The sequence below is a fragment of the Alligator sinensis genome, unplaced genomic scaffold (genome assembly GCF_000455745.1).
Source record: "Alligator sinensis unplaced genomic scaffold, ASM45574v1 scaffold219_1, whole genome shotgun sequence".
Taxonomy (NCBI): domain Eukaryota; kingdom Metazoa; phylum Chordata; order Crocodylia; family Alligatoridae; genus Alligator; species Alligator sinensis.
In genome coordinates, this window is record NW_005841866.1 from 3,520,606 (window position 1) to 3,548,097 (window position 27,492).

Below are 27,492 nucleotides of genomic sequence, written 5' to 3' on the forward strand. Positions count from 1 at the left end.
GGTCCCTGCGTCCTCTCCCCCCCCCCGCCACATTTCTTCCCCCAGCCCTGCTCCTTGGAGGTGGCGGTGGTGTGGGATGCTGTATTTGCATATGCAGGGAGTGGAGGGGACAGCGAGACAAGCTTCCCTGCTTCTGGGAGGCAGTGCCCGGGGGGGGAATTAGGGTTAGCAAACTCTCCCCCTTCCATCGCCGCCCACCCCTGCCCCTCCTCCCTCCCCTCTGTCATTCCTAATACTGGCAGAACCCTAAATGGTATCCTGTTTTGCAGAAAGTGAGAAGAAAAAAATCACAACTGGGAATGTAAAAGATATCTCTAGTTTAAAAAAAATCTTATTGCCTAAATTAAGATAATAACTAAAACACTGCAAAAAGGTGTATTTACTGTTATGTATTCTGCTTGATTATTGAATAGGCATTTTTGCAGGTTCCTGAAAGAACTGTTTATGTTGTGAGCTGTATGATCAGAAACATGTTCCATAGCAGAATTGAATTAAAACATTGTCTCAGGCTTGAATTGAACCACTGTCATTCCTGTATTAATAGAGCAAAATTTGTGGTTATTAAATAATGGATTACACAAGTAGCAGAAATAATTCATATGCCAAAGAAAACAAAGACTTGTCAGCCACTTTAATTGTCAAATCTGGTTCTCTGTAACTTTCAGCTACTGTCTTGTTGCAAAACAAAATACTGTTGAATTATGATAAAGAACATTAAAACAAGCTAATATTGGTGCATAGCATTTATTGAATGCCCTGGTTTGATATTCTCTATTGGAACTTACAGTATTTTAAAGAGTATAGGCTAATAGTAGTTATATGTGGTTATATACATTGAGAATAATTGTGCCCTTATCTTCCAAAATTTAAAATCCTTCTCAGGAATTTTTAATCTAAAAAATCTTTTAGAGGATAGTTTTATTTTCAAATTTGAGATGTTTACTAGTTTTTTAAAAATTCTTAATATATCAAATATTAATTCTGAATGTTATATCCTGTTTACAGTGTATCTGATAAATGGCTAAAGAAAAGCTCCAGCCAAGTTAATGCAGTATAGTTTTTACAAACTGAGTGCAATCAAGCAGCAGGGAAAAACAGTAATGTTAACTGGTCTGCATCAAACCTATAGAGCAGAGCTTTCCAAACTTTTCATGTTGGTGACACACTTTTTAGACATGCATCATTTCGCGACACAGTAATTCAGTTCCGGGGGAGGGGCCAAGGGAAGCAGACGCGAGTAAGGGAGCTCCGCGGTGCCCTTCCGCAAAATTTTCTGCATTTCGCGCGACACACCTACACACTGCCGCCGACACTCTAATGTGTCGCGGCACACAGTTTGGAAAGCTCTGCTATAGAGCATGATTGTTCGTTATGCTGTTAGGTTTTCGTCCTCTGATACAATAACATTTATGGTAGAAGGAACTACAGACACACTCTCTGCATATATGAAAGTAGGGAGTTGTTTCTTTTTTTAATATAATTTACATTGCACCCTATATAGGAATCAGACTGCTGACAGCATGTGCAGTGTAGACAAGTGAACTGTGCCACACAAACTTTACAGTTTAACACAAGGAAATCAGAAGGTATTCATATTTTCAATAAGCTTCTTCTCTGGGACCCACTTCAGCAAAGTATACTGGGTCTGTAGTATTCTGCAGAACTCAGCATGGTTTGGTTCAGCAAGCTTCATCTTGCTCTGTTTATAACTCTCTCCAGTGCCCTTGACCTTGGAGCAGAGTTCATGGTTTCACAGCACAGTCTCTTCCTGTGAGGAATAGGTTGCAAAGCTGAGACTCTGAATTATTTTCCCCTATGAACACCTTTATGCAAGGTGCCTTAAATTAGGGCTGCCCAACTTCTGAGTGGCTGGGGGCCACATGCTGTTCAGGCTCCCATCTGGTCTCCCATACCCCCACAGGAGCTGTGTGGACTCCCCAAACTCCCTTGGCACATGGGCTCTGCAGACTCCCCAGCCTTTGCAGGCCATATTGCCTCACCCCCATGAACAGGGCCAGGAAGCAGAAGATAGAGGAGGCAGTGGGGAGAGCTGCAGCTGAGTGGGAGCATATGGGCATAACCCCTTGCAGGCCATGAGTTGGCCCATGAATCGGACAGCCCCGGCTTAAACTTTACTAGATTTAGGTGCAAGTATTGGTATATGAAAATGCAGAGTGGTTGTGTTGAAGCCCCAGTCAAACCCTAAAGTTTGATTTGGAAGGATCAGTATTATTGCTTTTTAAATTAAAATCCTAAAGATCACTTGTGTAGGATTAAAGTTTCTACAGGAATTTTGGATTTTCTTCTTTCAGATGTCACTTTTCAATCCTGAACACACTGTTCTAATTTGGCTTAAAAGGAACAGCTAATAAATAAATCAAAAGAACCAGTAAATTATATTCTAGGTTATATAGCTAGCACTCCCTATATTTAAGTGGGGGAGGAAGGGACAAAAGGATCTAATCATAAGGGGATAGATACTTCCTCTCATAGCCTAGACATGACCCCAAAATGACTAAGCTTCAGCATGTCAGCGTGTGCCTACAGGGCTAAATGACCATCTAGGGCTCCCTTACAACCTACAAATATGACATATGTTTAACAGAATCCATTGACACTCTGGCAAGCTGTAGTTAAGTGTAAACATTACAGGTACAGAGCGTGAAAGAACTATAATAGTTCTTTAAATAGCGTGAAACATTTAGAAAACACGTGGAATGAAGGCAGATAGAAAAGATATGTGAAATAACCTGTCTTGTTTGTTGGGTATTTTGAAGACTTGCATTACGTACAATGCAGATACAAGATAGATTCATGAATGACAATATAATAATGTTTTCAAGTCTCAGTTCCTTGTCCAGTAATGGGGAGATGCAGGACTCTGGTAACATGAGTGCATGACATAATGAATTAGGATGTCTTCTTGCATTTCAGTCTTAGTTGGAGATATTCTGCATGCTCCCCCCATTCTTCCATTCAACAGAAAACTTCCATCTGCTTTCTGTTACTTTCTTCCACAAATATATCTGTTCAGGGAAAGATCTTTGTTTCCTTGCTACTGTTCCCTGTACAAATATATCCCTCCAGCTATCTTGATATAGGAATCTAGGCTATGTGCTGGGAGAAAGTTACGCATCTTGCAGGGGTATTAGATTGCCTGCACAATTCTTTTAAAGAAATAAATAATTAAAAGTCTCAAAATGCATAGATGCACTCTTCTTTTAGAGTGTTCCATTTAGATTAAAAAAAAAAAATCAAGTAACCTTCTTTTTCTCTTGTTTTTCCAGTCAATAGCCTCAGCAGATATGGATTTGAACCAGCTGGAAGCCTTTCTTACTGCCCAAACCAAAAAACAAGGCGGTATCACAGCAGATCAAGCAGCAGTCATTGCAAAATTTTGGAAAAGCCACAGAACAAAGATTCGAGAGAGCCTGATAAATCAAAGCCGGTGGGACAACACCTTGAGAAATGTGAATTGGAGAGTAGATTTGAAGTCACAGTCAAGGCACATTGATCAAATAAACACCCCTGTTGCAATAGTTGAAATGGAGCTGGGGAAAAATGGGAAGGTGAGTTTTTTTTTTTGTTTATTTTATAAAGTTTGATTTAGGGATGTATGCATACAAATGCACACAAACCATTTTGCCTATAGATTAATGTAGTGCATCCAAATCAGCTCAGTATGCTGCTTAAATGCAGCTGTTTAATTCCAGTTTCTCCTTGTGTTTGAACCTTTTTGCACCCTCTTTGGGTCCCCCCCTCCATTAGTCCATAATTTAGCTCTCAAATCCAATTACTACCCCTACTTAATTTACATCCTGAATCTGAGTCGCAGAAGGCAAACAGCTACTGGGCGTTTCTGGTTATATTAGAGCTATTCTGAAAGTTGTTTGCTATACAAATAATATGCTAAAACTATAGCAAGTTACTCTCATCTTTTAAACAAGTGCAAGTGTTAGAGAGATTGCCAAGAGGCCAGCTCTCCTATGTGGAATGAACAGGGAAATTCCCTGTTTTAACTTGCTGAAGATTGCTTTTACTTTAGGATTAGACATGTGTAAGAGATTTGTTCTTTATATAGTATATTAGCTATCATAAAGATACAGATATTTCTCACAGCTTTTACTGTTTTATGCAGTCAAGCTCTGTTTGAAGGAGATGGCTTGACAGAGTAGCTGCTGAAAGCCATAGCTGGGATTCATTCTTTTCTTTTCTTTTCTTTTCTTTTCTTTTCTTTTCTTTTCTTTTCTTTTCGTCTTTTTTTTTCTTTTTTTTGGAACCTTTATGATTCAGATAAATAGATAATCAGTTTCCATAATGTAGATACTCATTTTCTTCAGAGAGGAAATTTGCTTTGGTATCTCTTTCTTTTCAGCGTATTTGAAAAACTTCGAGCTTTTACCTAAGCAGCACGCTGTTAGTAGTTCTTACCAATCACTGTTTGGAACTCCTTCCTTTTTTGTGTCTTTGTGACACGGCATTTAGCAGAATTCACAGATTTGGTGGAATCTGATGTGGCCGTGCTGTAAGCGCTTCTTCTATGGCCTTAAACTTGCGACCTCTGGGCTGTTGATCATTTGCCATAGCACCCACGGCATACCAGCTCCAGTTTGGAAATAACACCCTATTCAGTATGGGTTTGGTAAGAAATTTTAAAAGATGCAAGGATTTTATTATTGTTTTAATGCAAAATGGAGCCTGTGATAAACATACCATGCTGTGTTGTGCCCTTGCTTACTTTTGTGTAGTCACGTTGATTTAACTGGGGTTGCAGGAGACCAGAATGTGATTTTAAAGGTGTGCAAATAAAGAGTGAGTACAGCCTCTTCCGAAGTAGCATTCTGTTTGCTTTAACAAATGGCATTTTGTATGGGAGACCTTATTTGTTCAATCCAGCTCTTTGGGTTTTTGTTATCTAGCTTTTCAGGTCTTTTCTAGAGCACCCATCCCTATATGGGATGCTGCCCCTTCTCCATTTTTTACATTTCTACAGTGCGTACAATGTGTAATGTGTAACACATTTCTTTTCTATTTTCAGTAATGGTGAAAGGTTTTTATTCAATGTCTGCATTTTAAGATGGCAAATGACAAAGAAAAAACTCAACATTATAAACAAAGTAAAATGCAGAACTTTTGCAGTTTCTCATAAAGTTCTTAATTCTTGTTTTTCCTTTGTAGATTTCTGAGACACAATAGTTCACACTTTTTATCTTGCTGGTAATGGAGAGGGAACATGAAGGAGGCAGATAACAGGCATTTCTGAGAAATATGATTCTGATTTAAAAAAAGAAAAATCACAGCAAAGTATTCAATTTATGTAAAAAATATTTAGTCATTGCCCACATGAATAATCTTAACAATTTCATTTCGTATTTTAGTCATGTTAAAGGCAGGGGATTTTGGAAATACGCATTTTTAAACTACCATGAGGTCAAAATCTGTTATGCTCAGTGAATAAAAGGCTACTCAATATAAGTAAAGGTATTGGAATCTCACCTTTAAGAATAAGCAAACATGGATTAATTAGGCTTCTTATCATTTTGGAAAATTTGACTCAGAATTTGTATATATTTATAAATATTGCTTCAGAGAACTTTAGGGTTTGAGTTAAAATAGGCTTGTCATTTTCAGGGGTTTGTTCTTAATTGCTGATTGTTACATTAATATTTTGGCCGATTAGAAGTCCTTGGTACTGTCTTTGCAGTTATCAAAATACATACACTAGTATCTGTCCATAATTTAAGAGATAAACCTGTTTTTCCTCAGCTGTAAAAAAGATTGAAGGTATATTTGATTTGATTTGACAGATTTTGAAGGATTCTTCTTGGGTTTGTTTAAGAGCTTGCAAATGACTAAATTATTCAGAACAAAGCATTTTCATGTGGACACTTGATAGCAGGGGACATATGTGTACTGATGTGGAACGCATTGATATAAATATTTTATTTTGTTTAAACAGAAGTAGTGAAAAGATCTGTAGGAAGTACATCCTTCAAGAATTTAGTATCAGTCAGACAGATGCTGCTTATTTTTATTTCTGGAACCAACCAGAATTTAGGATAGTAGAGGGCAGTGTCAGATATCATCTGCTTTAAAATTGTAAATACGTTCATAACTTTAACTTTTTATGGTTTGCTGTGTTTGAACTTAAACATGTCAGTTGTATTATAATTGAATTTTTTAAAGGAATTAATAAGCAAAATGGCTCTGCTGAATAATAACACAGGACCAAGTAAAACATGTGCTTTGTCAAAATGTATTAACATTTTTGGATTTTTGTATGCATGTAATTGAAATACATTTATAAATTTAACAAGACTATCTTATATTCATATGTGATCCTAGGGACCTCTGACAGTGTGGGAAAAGAGTGCCCTCCTATAGCCAGGTACATATACTGCTAAAATATGGTCTCAAAATGAGAAATGTGTCCAATCCAAAATCACAGTTACTAATATTCCCAAAACTTTCAGAAGTTTTATTTGGATCTTGAATTTGCATCATGGCCTTTACTCAAGTGAAGACTTAACAATGACATTTTAAAGTCTCTTTTGTGCATACAGAATGTGGCTGTTGCCTGACTTAGCAAACTTGTCTGTGCTCTTTTGAAAAACCTATCACCATTCAGCTTCACTGATCCCTGTTCCTGTATGAATCTGACAGAAAATTGCCCTCTCTCACTTGCTTCATTGACTTGTTTCTTTATCTGCTCCTGACATTCTGCATTCATTACACTGGTCCTTTTTTCTTTCCTTGCCAACAGCTCATCCCTTTCCATACAAGAACCTTATCCTCTGCAATCTGAACAAGTCTTGTCTCTTTTTTCAGGTTTTTTCATATTTTTCTCTTTGCTTCTATCTCATTCTTCCGTTATCAGTTACTACTAGTTTTTTTTTTCCTTTAAAGCCTTTTCGTATACAGTATTGGTGATCCAGAAGTAAATGTTATTTTTTGAATGACGGGTTGCTATTAAACTTTGAAGCTGTGCAGTATATACTTAAACTTGCTTTATGGCTTATGCATACTTACCTTTCACTTGGACACCCTTACTGGGCTACTTTTTTCCTTATCTAATGCTCAAAACCATTTGGGCTAACTACAGACATTCAAAAAGCCTGAACCTGAATTGATTCCATCTTTGCAGGTTAGTCTAACTTGAGTAGATCGAACCAATTTGCAAGTGAATAGACATTCACTTTTGATTCCAGAAATGCAGCCACATGCCTGCAGTGGCTCAAGCTAGAAGCCAGGGGGGCCCTAGAGCAAGCCCTCCCTTCCCTTCAGCAGTTGATGCAAAGCTGGAGAGAAGCTGACTGGGGCCTTGGGGGTGGGGCATGGCCAGGACCTGGTAGGCTGCTGAGTATGATTCGGAAGGGGTTTAAACCATCACCCTGGCCTGCAGGGACCCCAGCCGAAGTGTGCCTGGAGAAGGAATGGGATAGTGGCCCTTGCCAGGTTTGTCCCCAAAGGAGGGGGATGTGGCAAGATACTGACCAGGGCAGCAGCCTCAGGCAAAGGCTGAGGGGGAGGGGGATTAAATTTTCCCATTCGCCTTCTGTCCCATGGGCATGGGGACCCCAGCGGGGGTCTACCCAGCTTTCTGCCCCACTGGCCTCTTGTGTGGCAGGGGCATGGCCAGACCTGGCAGCATGACCATGCTATCCGCCTCCATCACCCAGGGCGGGGGCTGCAGGGCTGAGCTGGGCCGGCCTGCAGGTGCTGCTGAGGGTGCGTGGGGGGAGGGGGGGGCTGGCTTGGGCTGGGCAATGTGAGCAGGGCCCTTCCCAGCCGGCTGCAGCTCGGGTTGGGGTCGCAGGAGCTGTGCGCCTGGATTGCACTTGGCTTCCCACGCCCAGACCGGGCTGGGCTGCCATGGTGCTGCAACCAGGTCTACGGCCCAGCCCAACCCGGGCTGGCCTCTCCACATCCAACCTCAATGGTGCCCACAGTCAGCCCAGCTCAGCCCTGGGTGAGACAGGCCAGTAGCAGAACTGGCCCAGGCCAGGCTATGGGGGCATGGCCCTTCCCAGCTAGCTGTGGCTCTATGACACACTGGCCCAGCATGCACAGGTGGCAGCTGGCCAGGCAGTGGCGTGGAGGCAGTGCTTCTCCAGCTGCAGGTAGGTGCCTTGGCAGCTGGACTGGCCATGTGGGACAAGTCCTTCATGCCCACAGCTGCCTGGGCTGGTTTGAAGGGGCCAGCAGGCTTGGAGCCCAGCAACTTCCCGCCAGGGATCTCATGATCACAGCCGCCTCCTGCATGGTGCTTGCTCGTCTGTATGTAGCTGCCATGTGATGAACAAGGAAGGACTGTGCAGGGTGCACAGCAGCAGGAGTGGCTGCAGGCACACAAGCCCCTGAAGAGGCCAGCTGCCGGGCTCCAGGCCTGTCGGCACCTCCAAGCTGACCTGGGCAGTGGCGGGCACAAAGGACTCATCCCGCACAGCCAATCCGGCTGCCAAGGTACCTACCTACAGCTGGAGCAGTGTTACTTCTGTGCTACTCCTGGGCCAGCTGCCACCCATGCATGCCAGGCCAGGCTGTCATGGAGCTGCAGTTAGCTGGGAAGGGCCGTCCTCCTGTGCTCTGGCCCAGGCTTGCCCTGCTACCCACCTGCCTCACCTAGGGCTGAGCTTGGCTGGCTGCAGACACTGCTGAGGACAGGCCAGGCGCGGAGGGCCCAGACTGAGCTAGGCTGGGCCATAGGGGAAGGGCCTTTCCCAACTGACTGCAGCTACATAACAGCTCGGCTCAGCCTGGGCACAGGGAGCTGGGAGCAATCCAGGCCCACAGCTTCTGCGGCCCTAGCCCAAGCCACAGCCAGCTGGGTCTAGCTTGGCCAACCCCTCTGCGTCCACCCTGAGCAGTGCCTGTGAGCCGGCCTGACTCAGCCCCAGAGCCTCAGCCTTAGCCCCAGGTGAGGCAGGTGGATGGCGGGGCTCTCTCTGGCCACACCCCTGCCACTGGAGCAGCAGGGGGGGATGGGACAACCCTGACGGGCTGCTCTGCCCCAGGCAGGCAGACCCCAACTGCAGTCCCCTGGGGCAAGAGGCGGGAAGGGGAATAAACTTCCTCCCTGATCTTTCACCTTATGGGGCCATACTGACTGGTGTCTGGCCATGCCCCTGCACCTGCTCTGACTAGAGAGCAGAAGGATGGGGCCAGCCCTGCTCTCTGGAGCAGACAGCACAGCCCAGCCCAGGGCTGAAAAGCATGCAGGTAGTTCATAGATTTCAGAGACATTCGGGCTGGAAGGGACCCTGGAGGATCATCGAGTCCAGCCCCCTGTCCCAGGGGCAGGAAGTCAGCAGGGATCATAGGATCCCAGCAAGATAAGCATCCAAATGTGTCTTGAAGGCGTTCAAAGTGAGTGCTTGAACCACCTCTGGCAGTAGTCAGTCCATTCCAAACCTTGGGGGCTCGGGCAGTGAAGAAGTTCGTTCTTATGTCCAGCCTGAATTGGTCACAGTGGAGTTTGTGACCATTTGACCTTGTAACCCTTTGGGGCGCTCTGGTGAACAGACATTCCCCCAGATCTTGGTGAGCACCCCTGATAAACTTATAGGTGGCCACCAGATCACCCCTGAGCCTACGCTTTTCCAGGCTACAGAGGCCCAGGGCTCTCAGCCTGTCATCATAAAGTCTGTTTTCCTGACCTCTGATCATGTGCGTGGCTCTCCTCTGCACTCTCTCAAGCTTCTCCACATCCTTTTTTGAATTGTGGAGCCCAAAACTGGACGCAGTACTCCAGCTGCAGCCTCACCAAGGCCAAGTACAGCAGGAGAATGATGTCCCGGGATTTGCTTGAGAAGCATCTATGGATGCAAGCCAGCGTTTTGCTCGCTTTACTAGCTGCAGCATCACATTGAAGGCTCGTGTTCATCTTATGATAAATCACGACCCCCAGGTCCCTTTCATCCGTAGTGCTAACCAGCGTAGCACTGCCGAGCCTATACGCATGCTGCAGGTTTTTCCTCCCAAGGTGGAGAACCTTGCATTTTTCGATGTTGAACACCACTAGGTTCTCATCTGCCCATTTCCTGATCCTGTCAAGATCTGCCTGGATCACCCTCCTGTCCTCAGGTGTGGATGCTTTACCCCAGAGTTTGGTGTCATCGGCGAACTTGGCCAGTCCGCTTCTGACACCAATGTCCACATCATTAATGAAGATGTTAAACAGTATAGGCCCAAGGACAGAGCCTTGGGGGACCCCACTGGTGACCGCATACCACAACGATTGGCTTCCATCAACCACCACCCTCTGGGTCCTACTGCGGAGCCAATTCCCCAGTCAGCAGATTGTGGTGAGGTCGAGGCTACAGTTAGCCAGTTTTGCCAAGAGGCAATCATGGGATACCAGATTGAAGGCTTTTTTAAAGTCAAGATATATGACATAAATCTCTTCCCCCTTGTTCAGGTGATAGGTCACCTGGTCGTAAAAGGAAATGAGATTGATCAAGCAAGACCTACCTGCAAGAAACTGGGGGGATGCTGGGGGACTCTGATTTAACTTGAACCAGGAAGGGGTCTGGGACAGAAGTTTCATAAACCAGTTTGACCCAAATCAGTTAAGTATGATACTGCATTCAGCCAAGTTTATCTTAAACCAGTTTCAGCCATTTTGAAACTGGTTTATGTCCTCTGAACTTCTGTTCTTTTACAGGTTTAAACCAGTTTATTACTTAAACCAGTTTATATGTAACTTCTGTCCCTAGCCTTCATGCTAACAGTCTTTTTCTATATGAATGTGCATGTATAAATCAGCGCCAAGGTACAGTGGAATCGCATCTTACACGGGGGTTAGGTTTTGAAGTCAGCACGTGAGGTGAAAATCGTGTAAGGTGAAAATTGGCGACTACACACGGGGTGGGAGGTGGGGTGAGGCTTGAGTTTGCACGCGGTGCCATGCTTAGTGCTGTGTGGCCGGCGGCAGCGGTGCAGCACGGGGTGGTGGTGGGGATGGCTCCAAGTCGCCCAGCCACCACCACGTTGCTGCTGCCACCCGGCGGACGGCTGCACACCTCCGGGCACGGCTCCATGGCAACAGCAGGAGGGTTTGGAGGCAGTGGCCATTACCGCCATAATGGGCCTCCAGGTAAGTGGCAGTGCCATGTGCAAACCTAAGCTCCGCCCCCGCCACCCCACGTATAGTTGAATTCGCACATGTTAAATGCGCGTAAGATGCAACACGCCTGTATTTGAAATAGAAATGTTTTTCTATAAATTACTTGTCACTAAGGTCCTCCATCAAACCAAAGAAAGGTACTAAAACAGACTACATATATAGGGTCAAATGCTCCAAGTCAGAGGTAAAATTGCTGCTCACTTTAAGGAACCAGGATGTTTCATATGTGAAACTGCATAGGAGTGCAAAATTTACCTTGCTGATTTTAATTATTTTTCTCCAGACAAAATCCCTTTTTTTTTTCCTTTTTTTAAATAAAAAACAAATGCCAAGTATAGGTGACACCAACTATTCACTGCACAGCTGAGGGTTCAAAAGGCAAAAATACTATTCACCACTTGAGGGAAAACCAAATCTAGCGCGTCACATATATATGCGAGTCACAACATGCGAGTATTACACAATGTGCGTCACAATATGCGAGTATTACACAACACATTGTAACATGCCAGATATTAAACCAGTTTCTCTGGATAAAAATGGCGGATCAGCTGCAATTAAGTTGCTTGTTGGAACAGCAGCAACTTTTTGGCATGGAAGTATCCTGTGATAATTTTAACATGTGGCCAGTTGGCAGGTTATGATTTGTTGCATGATACATTTGTTATGTGTTACATGTGAGTAATGGTTTGCCAGGGGCCTCTATTGCTTGCATTCCATTGCAGTGGAGAGTCCATGAGTAATAAGATAAACTTTGCAAATAATTGTGGTTTAAGGTGGTGACAATTTCTTCTCTATCAGTTTCTAGCACTTGTGAGAACATAGAGCTCTTACATTTCAACACTTCACACTGATGAAACTATAGAGAATTAAATCTCTACAATGTATTGATAAATTTTCCTAGTGGTTTATCTGTTTATCACTGTAACATGGCTGTTTCATGTGAATTTCTTGGGATACTTATATTTACAGTAACTTTTTCTATAAATGGCACTTTCCTGCCCATGGGATTTGAAGAACACTATGTTTTATGATAGAACCATATCTTTCCCCTTCTTGATGTGATAACATATCTACAAATATAGTGTGTATTCTCCACCCCTAAAAATCTCCGAGGCACAGGTTGGAAAGCTGTCTTAGCTTTCTCAATTAGAGGAAACAAGGTGTCTGTTTTGCAAATGGTCTGTTTTGGAGCCAAAATATTATTTTAGAAAGCTATTGGAATAAGTTTGCTGTGTCAAGTGTATACAGTTCAAAAGTGGCTTAATACCTACCTAATAGAAGCCTTATAAGCAATAACTGAGACTTACAAAGTAGAACAATAGTAAATAAAATCTGCGCTTCTGTGATCTTAATGTAGTTTGTGTGAAGTTTACATACACAAACCCAATTTTTATGTTAAGGTTAATAGAAGTTAACTCTTTCTCATTCTGTTTCCATAATGCAAGACTAAAGGATCCAGGAATGCATATGTCTTTATATGAGCCAAATAACTTTCTTATGCTTTAGAATAGACAGCCATTACCTTATTTTCTTGTATAGCATGCACACATCCCCCAAAAATCAGCCCTTCAAAGCTGGGGTGCGTATGATAAGTGGGGAGGCTGATACCCCCCCACCCTTTTGCTGGAGTAGAGGGTAGGATAGAGCAAACAGCCATTGTAGCTCATGGCTCCCAAGGCAGCTGCCTTTTTTTCCCTGGGGCAGATTCCCATTTTAACTCTCTCACAGCTGCTGTTGAGGCAATATCTTTTGGCTTAAGAGCCATGGAGCCAGCTGAGAGTGAGGGAGCTGTTGCATAAAGTCTGCAATATCTTAATGAGTCTTTTGGTGTGGAAACAGCACTTTATTATTTTCAAGAGCTTACATAAAAATGATTTACAGTAAAAATATAACAGCCTTACTGCTGCCCTTGCAAGGGTCTAGGACCTAGCCTTGTTGCGTTCCTTCTGCTTCCCCCAGATGTCTCCAAGGATGCCATACCTCCTGGACACTGTCACACAGTCTACCAAGATTCTGGGGAAATTTTTTTTTCTACATTCTGCCTTCCAAAAAACAATGTGCATTTTTATTTGTGGGTTGTAGTATTCACAAAAAAGGGTAACATTATTCATCTAGTAGACTTTACTGTACTTTGTGAAAATATATTAGCCAAATTCTAATCTAATTTGTTTAAAAACTCCTCAACATAACAATGACTGTAAATATACCAATTATAATCACAAACTGTTAGAAGCTAGGAATGAAAAGACTTACTAGATAGAATTACCTTCTTGCTAACATGTAACGTATCTGATACAAGCTGAATCAGAAGCTGAAGAGAAGCTTTCAAGCCAGAGTATCACAGCTGTTTTAATGTCTTCCCCTGCATGTGGCCAAACCCTGGTAATTTCATAATTTAAAAGGAAGTGTATGTGGGGATGGGAGGAACGGAGTCAATAATGAATGCTGGTAACTAATGTTATATAGTAAATAAGGAGATGAAATAGCTTCCTAATTGTGGAGGTGATGAAATTGCATCCTGCACTTTGAGATTTGATTGGCCTTTTTTAATTTCCCTGGCTGCAGTTTTTTGTGGGCCTGCTCTATTCCCCGTAGAGAATGAATCGGGCTTCAAAGTAGACTACAAAGAAATCTGTGCGGCAGTGAAAACAAGGAAAGAGAAGAGTTAAGAACACATTGTGACATCTTTAATATTGTGTTAAAATTCTCCATAATTGAGATCCTGGTATGCATTACATTTATTTAATCAAGTGTAGATGGTCTAAAATCCATATGTGTATGTACACACACAGCCTCTGAACATACATGTGCATGGATATAAAAATGTTGGAGAATACTTTCATAATATAATAAATGTTCCAGGATTTACCATCTGTAAATCTCATCGTACTGCTAGGGTTACAGATTACACATTTTAGAGTTGTTGTTTGGGGTCCTGCATATCACAAGTACAGGTCTGTGTAGGATATTTGAATTCCACAGTTTTACAGCTAATTCCTGCAATACCTTTCACTGCTAGAGAATGATCAGGTTGAGGAAACGTCATAAGTAAGCCATGCTGTGGGAGGAATTCAGTTTGGTCTTCTGCTGCTGTCAGGGGTGCCTAAACATTACAGGTCAGATTGCTTCACAGCCATTTCCAAAAATAATTCTGGAGAACAAATTCCCCATTTATTATATACTGTGTATTTTGAAAAGAACATGCAGAATAAAAAGACAGGCAAAGAGATGTTTGTCATAGTACAGCAGTTCCAGGTTCTATACCTGCAAAGGAAAGAGAACACAGTTTGCAGATAGAAAAAGTTACCGCATCTTTTCTTCCCTTAACCTTTACTCCATTCTAATCCACGTTGCTGTTGCGTTATTAGAACTATTGCTTCTGTCGAAGATTGTTAAATGCATTCATTGAGAGTCTAAACAGACCGATCAACCTAACCACTGCTGGCTTAATAGTGTATGCGATTAAAACTATAAAAACCACCAAGTACAAGTTTAGTGAAAAATCACCCTAGCGACCACGATGAATGTAATCACTTGAGCTTTTGTTCACTTTGGAAATCTACGAGTTAGAGAGAACAGTTACATAACCGAGTACACTGAAAAACAAATGGAAAAACATAAAAGGTCAATGTGTCATGTAGCTAAGAGAAAACTAGAACAAAACTGATCTGTTAAAGTGAATATTGCTTCAACATGGTATATTGTACTACTGGTTGTTCTTCACTTTGCTGATTCATTTGTTGTCATCCTCTCCTAAAAGCAAAAGAAAATTATTTACCATATCACTGAAAACTGAGCTTATTTCTTTTGAATGCAGGACCTCTTGGGCCTAGGATTGAGGATAGAATTGAGACCGTTAAAAATAATTATATTTAATTTTCAGTGTCCCATGTTACATACTGTATTTGCTCACATACAGTACACACTGGAATAAGTTATACACTTTGTTTTTGAAGGGCAGAATGGAGAAAAAAGGTCTTTCCTTGTAGTAACTGAATAGCAGCAGCTAGGGAGCCAAGCCTGCTCATTGTTCTGCTCCCTGTTGATAACATGCAGAGCAACTGTTGCTTTTGCTAGGCAGATGCTCGAGCAGCAGAAACTGCCTTTGCATATTATAAGCAAGGAAATATGGTAATCCAATTTCTAACCACTGTTTTTTGGGAAAAGGTGCATATTGTATACATTAACCATGACATTTGATTTGGATATGTTTTGCGTAGTCCCCTACCTGCTTATCCCACACAAAGTAACTGCTTGCCATGCATATAGCTGAGCAGCTATAGCTACATTCTTCAGGGAACTATGGCATAATAAGCATACTGAAGAGGAAATGACTGTCATTCATCTATTTCATATATAAGATAACTAAGAGGTTAGAAAAGAGTCCATGCAGTCAGGCCCCTGCAGTTACATCTGTAATATGACTGACCTATGTCACATTCTTGTTGACCAGTGCTTTTCAGATGAAAGGGACCATATTGTGAACTTGTGTAACCAGTGTTAACAGATTATGCATTTTTCTCCCCTTCTATTGTCTGAACCACATATAAGGTATGTCTAGAAAGCATCCCCCCGGTATGTCTTGGAAGGGATGCTCTCAAGCACAACCTGTCCAGCCAGTCCTACTCACACATGCTAACCCAGGAATACAGTGGTCAAGCCACTCTGAGTTGCTCTCAAGAACATCTCCTCCACCATTGTGGAGAGGTGGCCAGAGGCAATATCCCTAGATTAGCTTCATTGCCCTATTTCTGGAGTTGGAACTTGCGGGTAGGGTATGTCTAAGAGTACCCACGACCAGGCATGCCAAGGATTTTGTGTATACAAGCCTCTATGGATATGAGTCCAGCATTGCTTCTGTTGTAATGTGTTTTGTCCTTTTTTCAAATTGTTAGGGACTTGTGCTTTAGAACATGTAGTCCTGGATTCAGCTCCTGCAGTCAGTTCAAACAGAGGTATTGTTACACTTTGCTATCTCTGACCACTGGGTCATTTTCTTGTTCCACAGCCAGAAATTATAACCAGTATTCTCATGCTGCTTTACAACAAGTAAAGTTTATTGAACTTCTGCCCTTGATCCCTCCAGAGTCAAGTTAACACTCAGTCCTCAACCTCCCAGGATACTTTGCATCTCCCCCGCAACCCTCAGCCCCACTCACAGTGTGGGCAGGCTAGCCTTGACCCAAGCTGTCTGCTCCAGTCAAGCAGGGAGGCATGCTCTAGCACCTCCTAGCTTCTGGCCCAGGCCAGAAGACATGTGGCTGTATTTCCAAAATCAAAAGTGAATGTTTGTTCACTTGCTTATCTGTTCAATCTACACAGCTTAGATTAGCCTGCAAAAATTGGATCGATTCAGCCTTGGGCTTTTTGACTGTCTGTACTTAGTCCAAAAGGTAAATATGTGATTTAATTGACTTACCTTTCCAGAAGACAAACCTTGCTTTTTAAAGGCTGACACATGGGAGATGGAATGTTTTAGGACACTAAATGAGTTTCAGAACCTTTTGTGTAGGTCATCTATATGAATTCAGTCCACCTCAACAGGTATTCCTGTCTAAAAGATGTTCCATGAGTTTTAGTCTGTGTTAGTTTTCACATCACAATTTCACCACCATGCTTTTCATTAATTGGCCGGCTTAACAGGGGGCTAAGAATTTAATGAGTTAGAGAATTAACTGCCCTTGTTATTGAGGGAGGAAGTTCCCCTTTATGTTTGGGTTCAGACATGCTGGCAGGGTAGCTTTGTGTGAAGCTTGCTCTGTAGATAAACAGAGGTCTTCATTCCTGGGGTGGTTTGTTGTTAGCGTGGAATTAACAGAATCACAGTTTTGTCTTAAGACCTGGCTCGTGACCATATGCTGGTTAATACATGAATTAAATGATTAAATGTCACATGTAGAGAAGTAGAAAACTAGGCAGCTGTGTAGGATGATCTGGCCAGACAGCTTGAATAAGGCCAAACTGTGCTGCAACTCTGTTCTCAAAATGTGTGTTAGCCTGGGTTGCTGCCTGAGTTTAAAGATAGTTCAGCCGCAACCACGCTTAGCAGCTAAATGGAGATTGAATCTTTCTGCCACTATACCAGGTTTTAACTATGATCAATCATACACTTTAAAACTTGAGTAGATGGGGCTTAAATATCTGAAGCAGAGCTATATTTAAAATGTGGTCATCATGAACTCCATGTAGTGGGGTCAGAGTGAAACAGAGCAGCTAGTGAGCCTTTCTCACCGTTCTCATTCCAGATGAGATATAGGAGCCTGCACTTCCTGTTGAGTAACTACCTGTTGTTTTTCACAGACATCAACAGATTGTACATGTGGACTGCTGCATTTCTGGCTGTTGAAAAATGTTTAATGTTAGGTGTCTTTAATGCAGTGAAATGTCATTTGGTAACTGTGCTTGGAACTCAAGTTTTCTCTATGAAAGGCACAAATATTAAATGGACTTGTGATCTGGATTATCAAAATGTTAATCTTCCTTTTTTGAACAAGACTTTCCCTTGATTCTGCAGAACAAAAAGTGACTCTCTGCTTCCACAGCCCGTGTACTCAGCCTTGCAAACTCAAGGCATTGATTCTCTTTGTTATTGTGTTAGCATTCTGCCATGGTCTGCCAGCTGTCTCCATTCTTGGGAGCAGTCAGCATATCAAAATTTACAAGTGTTCAATGTTGTTGAACAACTCAGCAAAGAAGGGCTCTTGTAACTGTGAGTACCCTCCATACTGTCTGACTAGACATCTTGGTCCTGCCTGGCAAAATATGTTAAAATTGGTATTTTGCCAGCTGGCCAACCTTACCCCACCTTGGCAATATGCCACCTCACTGCTAAGAGCTTGAAGGCCCAGCTGGTACCATGATGGGCCTTGGTGCCCTAGAATGCTTAATAAAGCCATGTAACAACCAAATACAAACGTGTATGGGCTCCATGTTACCTAGGTTTTATGTAAAGAGAATCTTTACAGGAACTGCTGCAGGGGTAGGTATAAAAGGCAGTATGGGATTTGGAAAGCTAGTGGGTGGCTGGGGAGAAATAGCTGTGACCTAGCCCCTTCCTCCACTTTAAATTACTTTGCATTTTCTCTTTTCTGGGTAAATACTAATGGAAGTTTCATTTATTGGTAAATTCTGAACCCCCACCTGCATAAGAATAGAGCAGTTATGGCAGAAAGCTACTATGCTATGCTGTGTGCACTAGATCACCAGGACTTTGTTAGACATATGACAGGCAACCCCTGCGTAGCACTGTGTCACTTAGTGTTGTTCTGCTGTAACGCTTGTTTTTACATTGATACCTGATTCCACTTAGCGCTTAACGAGTTTCGTGTTAATGCTTGCAGTCACCATCTTGGTTTATCAAAAACTTTTGGTTTCTGCTTAACACTCAGTTTTTCAGGAATCAATTAAGAGCAATAAGCATGGGTTGCCTGTATTAGACTTCACACTTCTTAACATGTTATGTCTTATTTTTGAGCAGGTGAGCCACTATGAGCCATCCTTTTTGTATGATCTGAGATGTGTGCATGTTACCTAATACCAGTTTTGCATTTTTTCTTTCTATTCACAAATCAAACCAATTCCTACATAATGATGATTTTCAATAAGCAAATTAAGCAGATTATGATATAGGACAGCAAGGAATATTGCTCTTATTAGGCAGCTGTTCATTTTAGAAATACTGTTCTACTGAAGAGAGATTTATCTTGCATTTCCCAGTGAACCATGGCTTTTTCCTTTCTGTGCTTGTGGTCATGTTTCTCACTATGTTTTTAAACGTGTCACAAGGATTATATCTCTTCCTTCCTTTCCTTTTTTAAATTTGTTGGGTTTTTTTTGGTGTGGGGGGAGGGAAAGCAGGTTGTTTTTTAGTGTCTTCTCTCCAACTTCAGTTATGCACTCAGTGATGGAGTCTAAACTGTTTGTGCGGTCAGGAACTAACAAATGCCAACCACCGTGACTGAAAATGTTTAGCTAATCAGTGTATCAAACATCTTGAATAGGAATGTTATGTCTATAAACCATCGTATGCAACCTCTTGCTCTTTGTTTTGGCATCATTGCTGGTAGCAATTTATAATACAAGCAGCATTACCTGAATAGTACCAAAAGTTATTGAAAATATTTTGGAAGATTTTGGCTGCTCCTTTAAGATAATTAATAGTGTAAAAATTACACTAATTATAGTGAACTTTGTGTTTGTAGTGTGACAGTATATTTAAATATTCTGTTTCAGCATGAGAAATGTTTGTGTTTATCTTTATCTGGATTTGCAGGTTTAGTTGTCTCATTAGCATGTGCATATTCATGGGTTGTGGTTACAAATACACCATTGCATTCTGCATTGCCCATCATGCTGGTAAAATGGACCAGATAGACTAAATATATGAGCTGTCACTGAAAGAAAACGAAGTGCTGATTCTTAGTTCCAAAGCTATTTTTTTTTCTTAAAGCCTTCTCTCCATCATTTACCTCTTTTGCTCTGTGCAGAAAGCCTGTTGAAGTTAATGTAAAGGCTTCTTTGATTTTAATGGTCCTTGAATGTTGTTCTGAATGCAGAGCTTTTTGAAGCAATTTGTGGGAAATTTGAAAGTGAAAACACTGTAAACGAAGCACTTCAATCTCATCAACAAGGACTTTAGTGTTGGTTCTTTTGGGTGACTACTTATTTCTTCTCTTTCCACCTGCAGACATAATAGTTGTCAGACTGTGTATGGACACATACAACACTTAGACCTGTTTAAATGCAGTTTAAACCTGAAGCAGATGGCTATAGAAGCCTGTTAAACTGGTTTGCGTGGACACCAAGGTGTTCTGTGACATGGGTTCGGTTGGTCCTCCAGACATCCCACATTAATACCTGGAGGATCAATCTCTTTCTACCCCACCCCTCCCATCTGCTGTACCTGGCCACTCTAGTACTGGATCAGAACTCTACTACATGCTTTTTCCCTGTTTTGTTGGCTCTTTTCATCAATGAGATCCCTTGTTTGTTCAGTAAAAGCTATCTTTCTGGCAACCAGCTGTGTCCTTGCTCCCAAAAAATTAAGTCCAAACACTCCCCCTGCACTAGACACCTTAAGCCAGGCAAGCACATTGTATATATTTGCAAAATGCAAACTTATTGCAAATGTATTAAGCTTAAATATATTCTAAGTTCAGTTTCCTGAAATATATTCGTTAATGTTAATAGGAAAGGGGATACATAATTTAAATAGCATTGTTTAATTTGCTTAACGGATAACTTGAAGTATAATTCTACTTTGAATGGTGACTATAAATTTACCATTTTGCTCTACAGCTTGTCCATCTGCATGCCCTTACAAGCATAAAAAACCTACTTGTTCTATTGACAAAGTACATTTCCACCACTTTTGTTTTGGTTCTCCAGTGCCCGAGTAAATGAGCCAAGTTCTGTTCCTTCTTATACTCAGAATTATTTAGTTCTAATAAGCAACACCCATGCAAATCTGCTGAAGTAAACTGGGTTGCATAGGTATTGCTCGGATCATAATTTGGACTTCCAAACATTTTTAGGTGGCATTAGGTAGGTGTGAGAAGGAAAGAATGCAGTTTGACTGTGTTCAAACATGGCCCAAGCTCTTCCAGTGAAAATCACCGACATTCCTTCCCAACATACAGAGTTTGCAGTAGCATAACTACACTTGTAGTTTGCAAATTGTTTCTAGAATGGAGGTACCTTTGCCAATTCAGACAAGGTTTTGAAATCTCATTTGAATTTTCAGAACTCTTAAGTAACCAGTGATATATATAGTACCTAAATGTGTCTGTATATGTGTACACCCCCCCCCCCGTAAAGTGGTCTTTCTTACTTCCAGTGATTGTCTCTATGTGCACTCCACTCTAGGTGTATACATCCCTACCTCATGTACTCAAACATGAAGAACTTTTTGCCTCCACAATACCGATGCACTTTGTATGTACATTGCCTGTCCTCATCCTCCACTCCAAAAGCATAAAAGATTGTACGCGTTTCCCCCTCCTCAGTTTGTTTCAACATCCTTACTCAAGGCAGAACTTTTGCACTGTTCACAGCCATGCTTGGCCTGTAGTCCTTCCAAAATCCTTCTGCTTTTATTTTTAATTTATCCTCTCTTTATTTAGCCTTTCAAGACTGCCTATTTTTTCCCTTCCTTTTTATTTTCCTTGAGTCTTCTGTGGGCTACAGTGCTTCAGCTTTGTGAGGCTTCATTTTCTTCTTCACATCAGCTAGGCCTCTGCTATTTTTTTTCTTTTCTTTCTTTTTCTACTTTTTGTCTTTCCTTGTTTGTTCTCTTGGCTTCTCTTGGGTCTTCAGGATTCATGCAGTATCCATCTTGCAACAGAGGCCTGCCTGCTATATGAATTATGATCTGAGCAATACCTATGCAACCTGGTTTACCTGCCTGCTATATCTCCTGGAAGTGCTTATCTTTCACCCCTTAGGTATACAGTCACTTAGGAGCACTGATATATATAATATATATTATATCATACAATATTTTAATTCCCGTCCCCTCACACCTTTCCTCTTATGGTTGCTGCAACTACTGAGAATGAGAACCAACTCCTGTAGCACATGTATGAATGATGAGCCAAAAAAACTAGACATGCTGGAAAGGAGGTCCTATTCTATTAGTTTGCAGTTCTGAAAAGTAACTGCTAAGCCCTGCTGACACAGTACAAGTCTCTCACCTATGTGAACATCTAGCAACATTTACAGAGAACCAGGTGCTGGACTCCAGGCATTCTTTCATGGCATATTTTGGAGAGCCAGGTGGTAGGCAGAACTTGCCCTAGATGTGCTCCATACTGGCTCCCATTTTATGGTCCCACCTGGGGTTATCATACATTCCTCTTGGCTTTAGGGCTGTGGATTCCCAAGAAAGGTGCCAAATATGATAGGAAACTTGCCCTTTGAAGGAGCAGGGCTCTTATTCCAAGGCTGGAGTCTGAAAGATCCAAATATACAGTTATTTCTTCCCAAAGGCTGTCCAGAGGCATATCAGAATGCATCTAAATGTGCTACAAAGCTGCTGATGTAAACATTCCAGCAGTGGAGGCTCTTTTTACCAGAGCACAAACTTGGTGGCCTACAGAAGGGGCATCTTCATGCCTGACATCTGCAAGGCATCCCCCTAGTGCTCTATGCACCTCTTTACCAAGTGTTATACTCACAAAAACCTCCAGAGGAGATGTTGAATTTGTAAACCAGTCCTATAATTGCTGTTTACCTAGAACTCTGAGGCCTTTCTCCTGGTGATTAGGCATTGCTTTGGAGTCACTCACAGTGGGAATGTACATTTAGCTAGGCAGTTGGGAGGGAAGAAGTTGCTATCTTCAAGATGTTTTACACTCCACGGCCAAGGCCTTGGACTTGGAGGCTGAGGGAACCTGACAATCTGGAATTCTGACAACCTGGAGGAAAATGAAGAGCATGAAATGCAGATCACTCTCATCTTTGGCACAGAGCATGGGGAGAGGTAATGTGCAGGCACACTGCATGGGAAATGCTAGGGCAAAAAAAATCTCTGAGCTTGAGGATATGTCCATCCCCCTCCTCCCCCCAATGAGACACAGGTGCATTGCCAGCATGTCATGAAGAATGCCAGTTACTGGTAAGCAGCATCTATAGTTGATCACTTGGAGGCAATAAATATTAAAGGCTATGAGCTATGATGCCACTTTTACAGAACCATTTTCAAAAATAGCATCTTGCTTTAAGGTACTATAAAAATTTGCATTCCATTTAACCTGTAAATTTGCCAAAGGACTTGAGAGAATTAGCACGATAATAGCATTTTTGAGAATGCTACCTTCCAGGCTGCATCTTAAAAGTACCCAAGCTTGCGAAGAGTGTTCAACATATTATGTAGCAAGTTACAGTAGCCTGGTATATTTTGTCTGAAGTAATGAGGCATGACAGATCATCAGTGCAATGTATCATGGTCACAACCAATAACCCCTTTTAGAAAAGAATGTTTCTGCTCAAAGCAGTCATTTTGAATTATCTGCAGTTAATTTAAAATTGCCTGCTTTTATGGAAATGGCACGCATACATTTCCCAATAAATTTCATTGGGATGCTTAGAGACTGTGATAAAGTGTGACTGCCTAGGAGAAAGCTAGAGTATGATCAAATTTAATTAGGCTGGAACCTGCTTCTGCTTACAAATATCTTGATTATATATGGGGAACAAGCAGACAACCCTTGAAAAGGCTGTTCTTTCTGTTGCAAAGCACTGTGGAGATTTAGAAAAGAGTGGTTGACCTACCTGTTCTCTGTTTGACATGCACTTAGAGACAGAGGCACAACTGGGCACTTGCGTGCTCTGGGCAGCCACTGCACACGGGACAGTGTCAGTGGCTGTGCTGTCACAAGCACAGTGATGGCAATGTCAGCAGCAGAGCTGCTGTTACCCTCCTCACTCCCTGTTTAACTTTTGAACATCTGCCTCTTTCATGCCATTAGATGCTGACTTTGGAATCATGTACAGGGCATTTTTTAATATGCATAAATATAGTTAGGATGCAGTTCTGCTCTGCATTTCTTCCCCTTCACTCCTCCCATGGGCAGCACATTATGTAGCTGACAATTATGGGAATTCATGCACCTTTCCCTGAAGCATCTGGTTGGAAACTGAATATGGAACTAGATGGGCCATCAGTTTGATTCACTGTGGCATTTTCTGTGTTCTAATAAAATATTAATGACATCAAAGAAATTTTCCAAAAAGAGCATAGATCACTTAGTTGTGATTTAAATACGATATGATGTAGGCATAAATAGCAATTAACAGCAGTCTTTTGCACTCAACAGAGGTCTGTTTTGCCAGGCTAAGAACATGAAGATCAGAAAGACTGAAGTCCTTTTTAAAGGAGATTATCTCCTAAGTTGAGGGAAGGGGAAAATATAAGTTAAGGGGGTGGGACTACAGCAGCCAGGTCCTGGAGCCCTCAGGTCAATGGAGATGAAGAGGGTCTGTAGGAAGTTCAGACCTACCATGATCCCTTTGCAGGGGATAATTAGATTCTTACTAAAATGAAAATGCATATAGTTTTATTTTAAAATCCATTTTTTCTTAAATGTTGTAATTCTAAATAAATAATATTCTGCCTCCAGGCTATTTGCTCACTATTCACCACTGTTGTTTCTCTTAGGAGGAACAACATTGAAGTGCCGGAGATTTTCATAATCAATACATAGAGAATTATAAGCCAAGGCCTGACTTGAGGGTTGGAGAACTGCATATTCCATCCCAAGACTGATGGCAGCCTGAGATTTGAAGTCAGGTACACTTGAAGGCTAAGTACAGACATTTGGAAGGTTAAATTGGGTTCATAATGGCCAGCCAATTTAAACTTAGCTTTTCCTGGTGCTGACCTTACACTTATAGACCCAATCTCAGTGACCGGCCATCAGTCTAAATCTGTAACTATACAGAAGTTCTGTGCACAGAAACCAGTCTAAAAATTGCAAAATCTGGTTTAAGATAAACCTGGATCTATGTAGTATATCAGACTCAGTTGATTTAGGTCAAACCAGTGTATGGAACTTTTGTCTGCTTCCCCTGCACAGCCCTAGGCCCCGGCCCTGGGGCTGCTCTTTTCACTCCTCCCTTCTGCAGCACTAGTATTTTTTTGCCCCCTGGCCTCTTGCTCCCCACCAGTCAGCATTCTCAACTCCCATCCCACAAGTCATTCCAGGCACAGCCGCTTTTATCAGTGTTTGCCACTGCCAGAGCCAAGTAAGTCTCGGTGGGGTGAGAGTCAGGAGGGGAATAGGGGCGTAGCTTTGTTGGGTGGGACCCTACCCCATCTGTGGTTTGTGCCTGCTCCTCCATTCCTCATGGGTTATGCCTGCCCCACCCCACCTCACCTGTGGGCTGTGCCTGCCCCCCCGCACCACTCACGGGTTGTGTTAACTCCCCCACACACACCTCACAGATCACACCTGCCCCCTTACCCCATCTGTGGCTGCACCTGTCCTCCCTACCCCTTGTGGGCCATGCCTGCCTACCCCACCCACAGGTTGCACCTGGTCCCTCTACCCCTTCCACCTGCCCTCATACCCCACGCTTGGGTCATGTCTGCCCCCTGCCACCCCTTATGGGTCACGCCTGGCTCCCTTAGTTCTCATGGGTTGCACCTGCCCCCCTCTACCTTGCCCATGGGTTGCACTTCTGCCCCAAGCCCCCAGTGGACCCTCGATCCCCTCCAGCCTGCTGGACCCCCAGTCCTCTAGCTAGTCTCCCTCATCCTGATTTCTCTGATGTCAGGTAGCCATTGTCGTGGAAACACACGCAGCATACTTTTGGGTCAGGTCAGCAGAAGCTTTTATTCAAAAGAAACTACAGCTGTAGGGGGGACTCCAAAGTGACATGGATCTCCCAAGCACTTGGAAGGGGTCCCCCCCCAAGAGCAAAATCAGGAGGCTTATATACTTTTTAACAGTTGCTTACAACTCACGTGATCATATAGTGAAATTAGCATGAAAAGCGGCTATAACATTACTTCATTATTTCTTTGCTGTAATCAGGATGGGAACTAATGGGGGAGGCGAGGTTAGTTCACAAACCTCCTTCTTGCACCTGCAAATCAGAGTTGTACATACTTTTTGCTATCTTCAAGGCCGCGGTGAGCGAAGCAGTTGCAGAGGAGTTACAAAGAACAAACACTTTCTCTTATCTGTTCTACTATACAGAGCCAGCAATTCTCCACAAAGCGGTTATGTCATCTTATAACTAAAATAGTCAAAGTTTAAGGCATATATTTTTTCTGATTCCACAGTTCCCCCCCCTTTGAGACTATTTAGTCTCACTTTACCCTTAAATTTTTATTCTCATGAGCCCCTCTATTTCATCGTGCAGCCTTTCATGTTTTCTTTCAATCTGCTCACACTTTTGTAATACCATTATTCTAGACTCTGCTGTGGGTTTTCTTGCCTTGCTAAAGCTTCTCCTGCTGGCTTTCACGCAGCAGAGGATCAGTTGCACTAAGACATAAAACATTATCAGAACTATCAAGACAAACAATATTCCATACAGGATTTTCTTGCCAAGGGCCCCGGAATCTGGGAGCCAGGAGGTTAGCCAAGACCACATTTCCTTTAGACCCCAGTCAGTATTCTCTGAGGCCACTTGATGTAAGACCCTTAACTGACTTCGGATTTTACGAATGTCAGTTTCAATTCGCATGTCCTGATTGACATAGACACAACAGGTGGAGTTTACTAAGGCACATACTCCTCCCTGGGATACCAATAGGTAATCTAGGGCTACGCGGTGTTGTATAGTTACTTGTGAGATCTGGGAGATCTCTTCTTGCAGAGCCTGAATTGCATCCGCAGTGGCATTTCCCATAGCTTCCATTGTGGCTGAAATGTTAATTATGGCTAGTTCCAATTCTCTTACTCCAAGCCACGGTATGAAGGTTCTCACAAATTGATGGAACCCTGTGTTTCTGGTAGCTAAGGGGTTAACCGCCCTTTTCATGTGATGGTTGAAATTTTTTACTTGTTCCAGATATATTGTACTATGCATTTCAAAACCAGGGATAACACGTCCAAGAGTGCATGCCCCCACCCAATTCCAGGGCAAGATTTTATGAGCCCTGTTTCCGCAGAGCCAGTAAAGGCCTGGGGCAGAAAGGGTACTCAAATCTCGACAGGTGTTGTGCCATATCCGGCACTTTCGATTAATATGCATCGTATAGGACGGACCACGTTCAGCTGTTATCCTGCTGGACCGAGATATATTACAAGAAGTAAAATTGGAGTCAATGTAAAATTCCGATCTGTTTGCAATGAGAGCAACATGAGGTTCCTTAGAAAAGTTGTAGACCATGAATCCTGTACAATTGAGAGAGGGTACATTACCCAACAGGATTCCACTGGTGCTATTGGGGCTATAATCTAGAGTAGTTAGGCAATGAGGGTAGTGTCCTACAGGTGTGGCTTTATTATAAGCTCCGGTGTTGTTGGATCTGTAACAGAAAGGCGCCTCTACTCTTGGGGAGATTATCCAGTTAGCAGGGGCGGCCCTCCATTCTTTAGGAGCGGACCGATGGGCAGCTAACGAGTAGTGTCTAACGAAGCCGCCGTTTATTGTTCCCCATTGCCGGAGGGATATTGGTACTCCGATCATTGGGATTCCTTGTTGTAGGTGCGCTGGGCTGTGAGAGCATATCCAGCAGTCACTTTTATTTCCAGCTTGAGCCACCGTACGGGAGATCTGCAAGTACAAATTTTTCTCCCACCCCCCTTGGGTGATACTGAGATACCCAAGTGTGATATATAAGGATATCAGTGCCATTTTTAGATACAGGAGGGACAAAGAATTTTAACAACAAACATAACCAGCACCAGAAA

At 42.5% G+C, this 27,492-nt stretch overlaps 1 protein-coding gene across 10 annotated transcripts in view; it reads left to right on the plus strand.

Annotated features, from left to right (window-relative positions):
• COMMD1 (copper metabolism domain containing 1) overlaps nucleotides 1-27,492 on the plus strand; it is a 261,731-nt gene that overhangs the window by 45,009 nt on the left and 189,230 nt on the right. For all 10 annotated transcript variants that reach the window (XM_025192290.1, XM_014525903.2, XM_025192260.1 and 7 more), the window contains one exon: nucleotides 3,288-3,569. In XM_025192290.1, coding sequence (XP_025048075.1) covers nucleotides 3,306-3,569 — 264 coding nt within the window. In that variant the 5' untranslated portion in view covers nucleotides 3,288-3,305. The remainder of the gene's footprint in view (nucleotides 1-3,287; nucleotides 3,570-27,492) is intronic.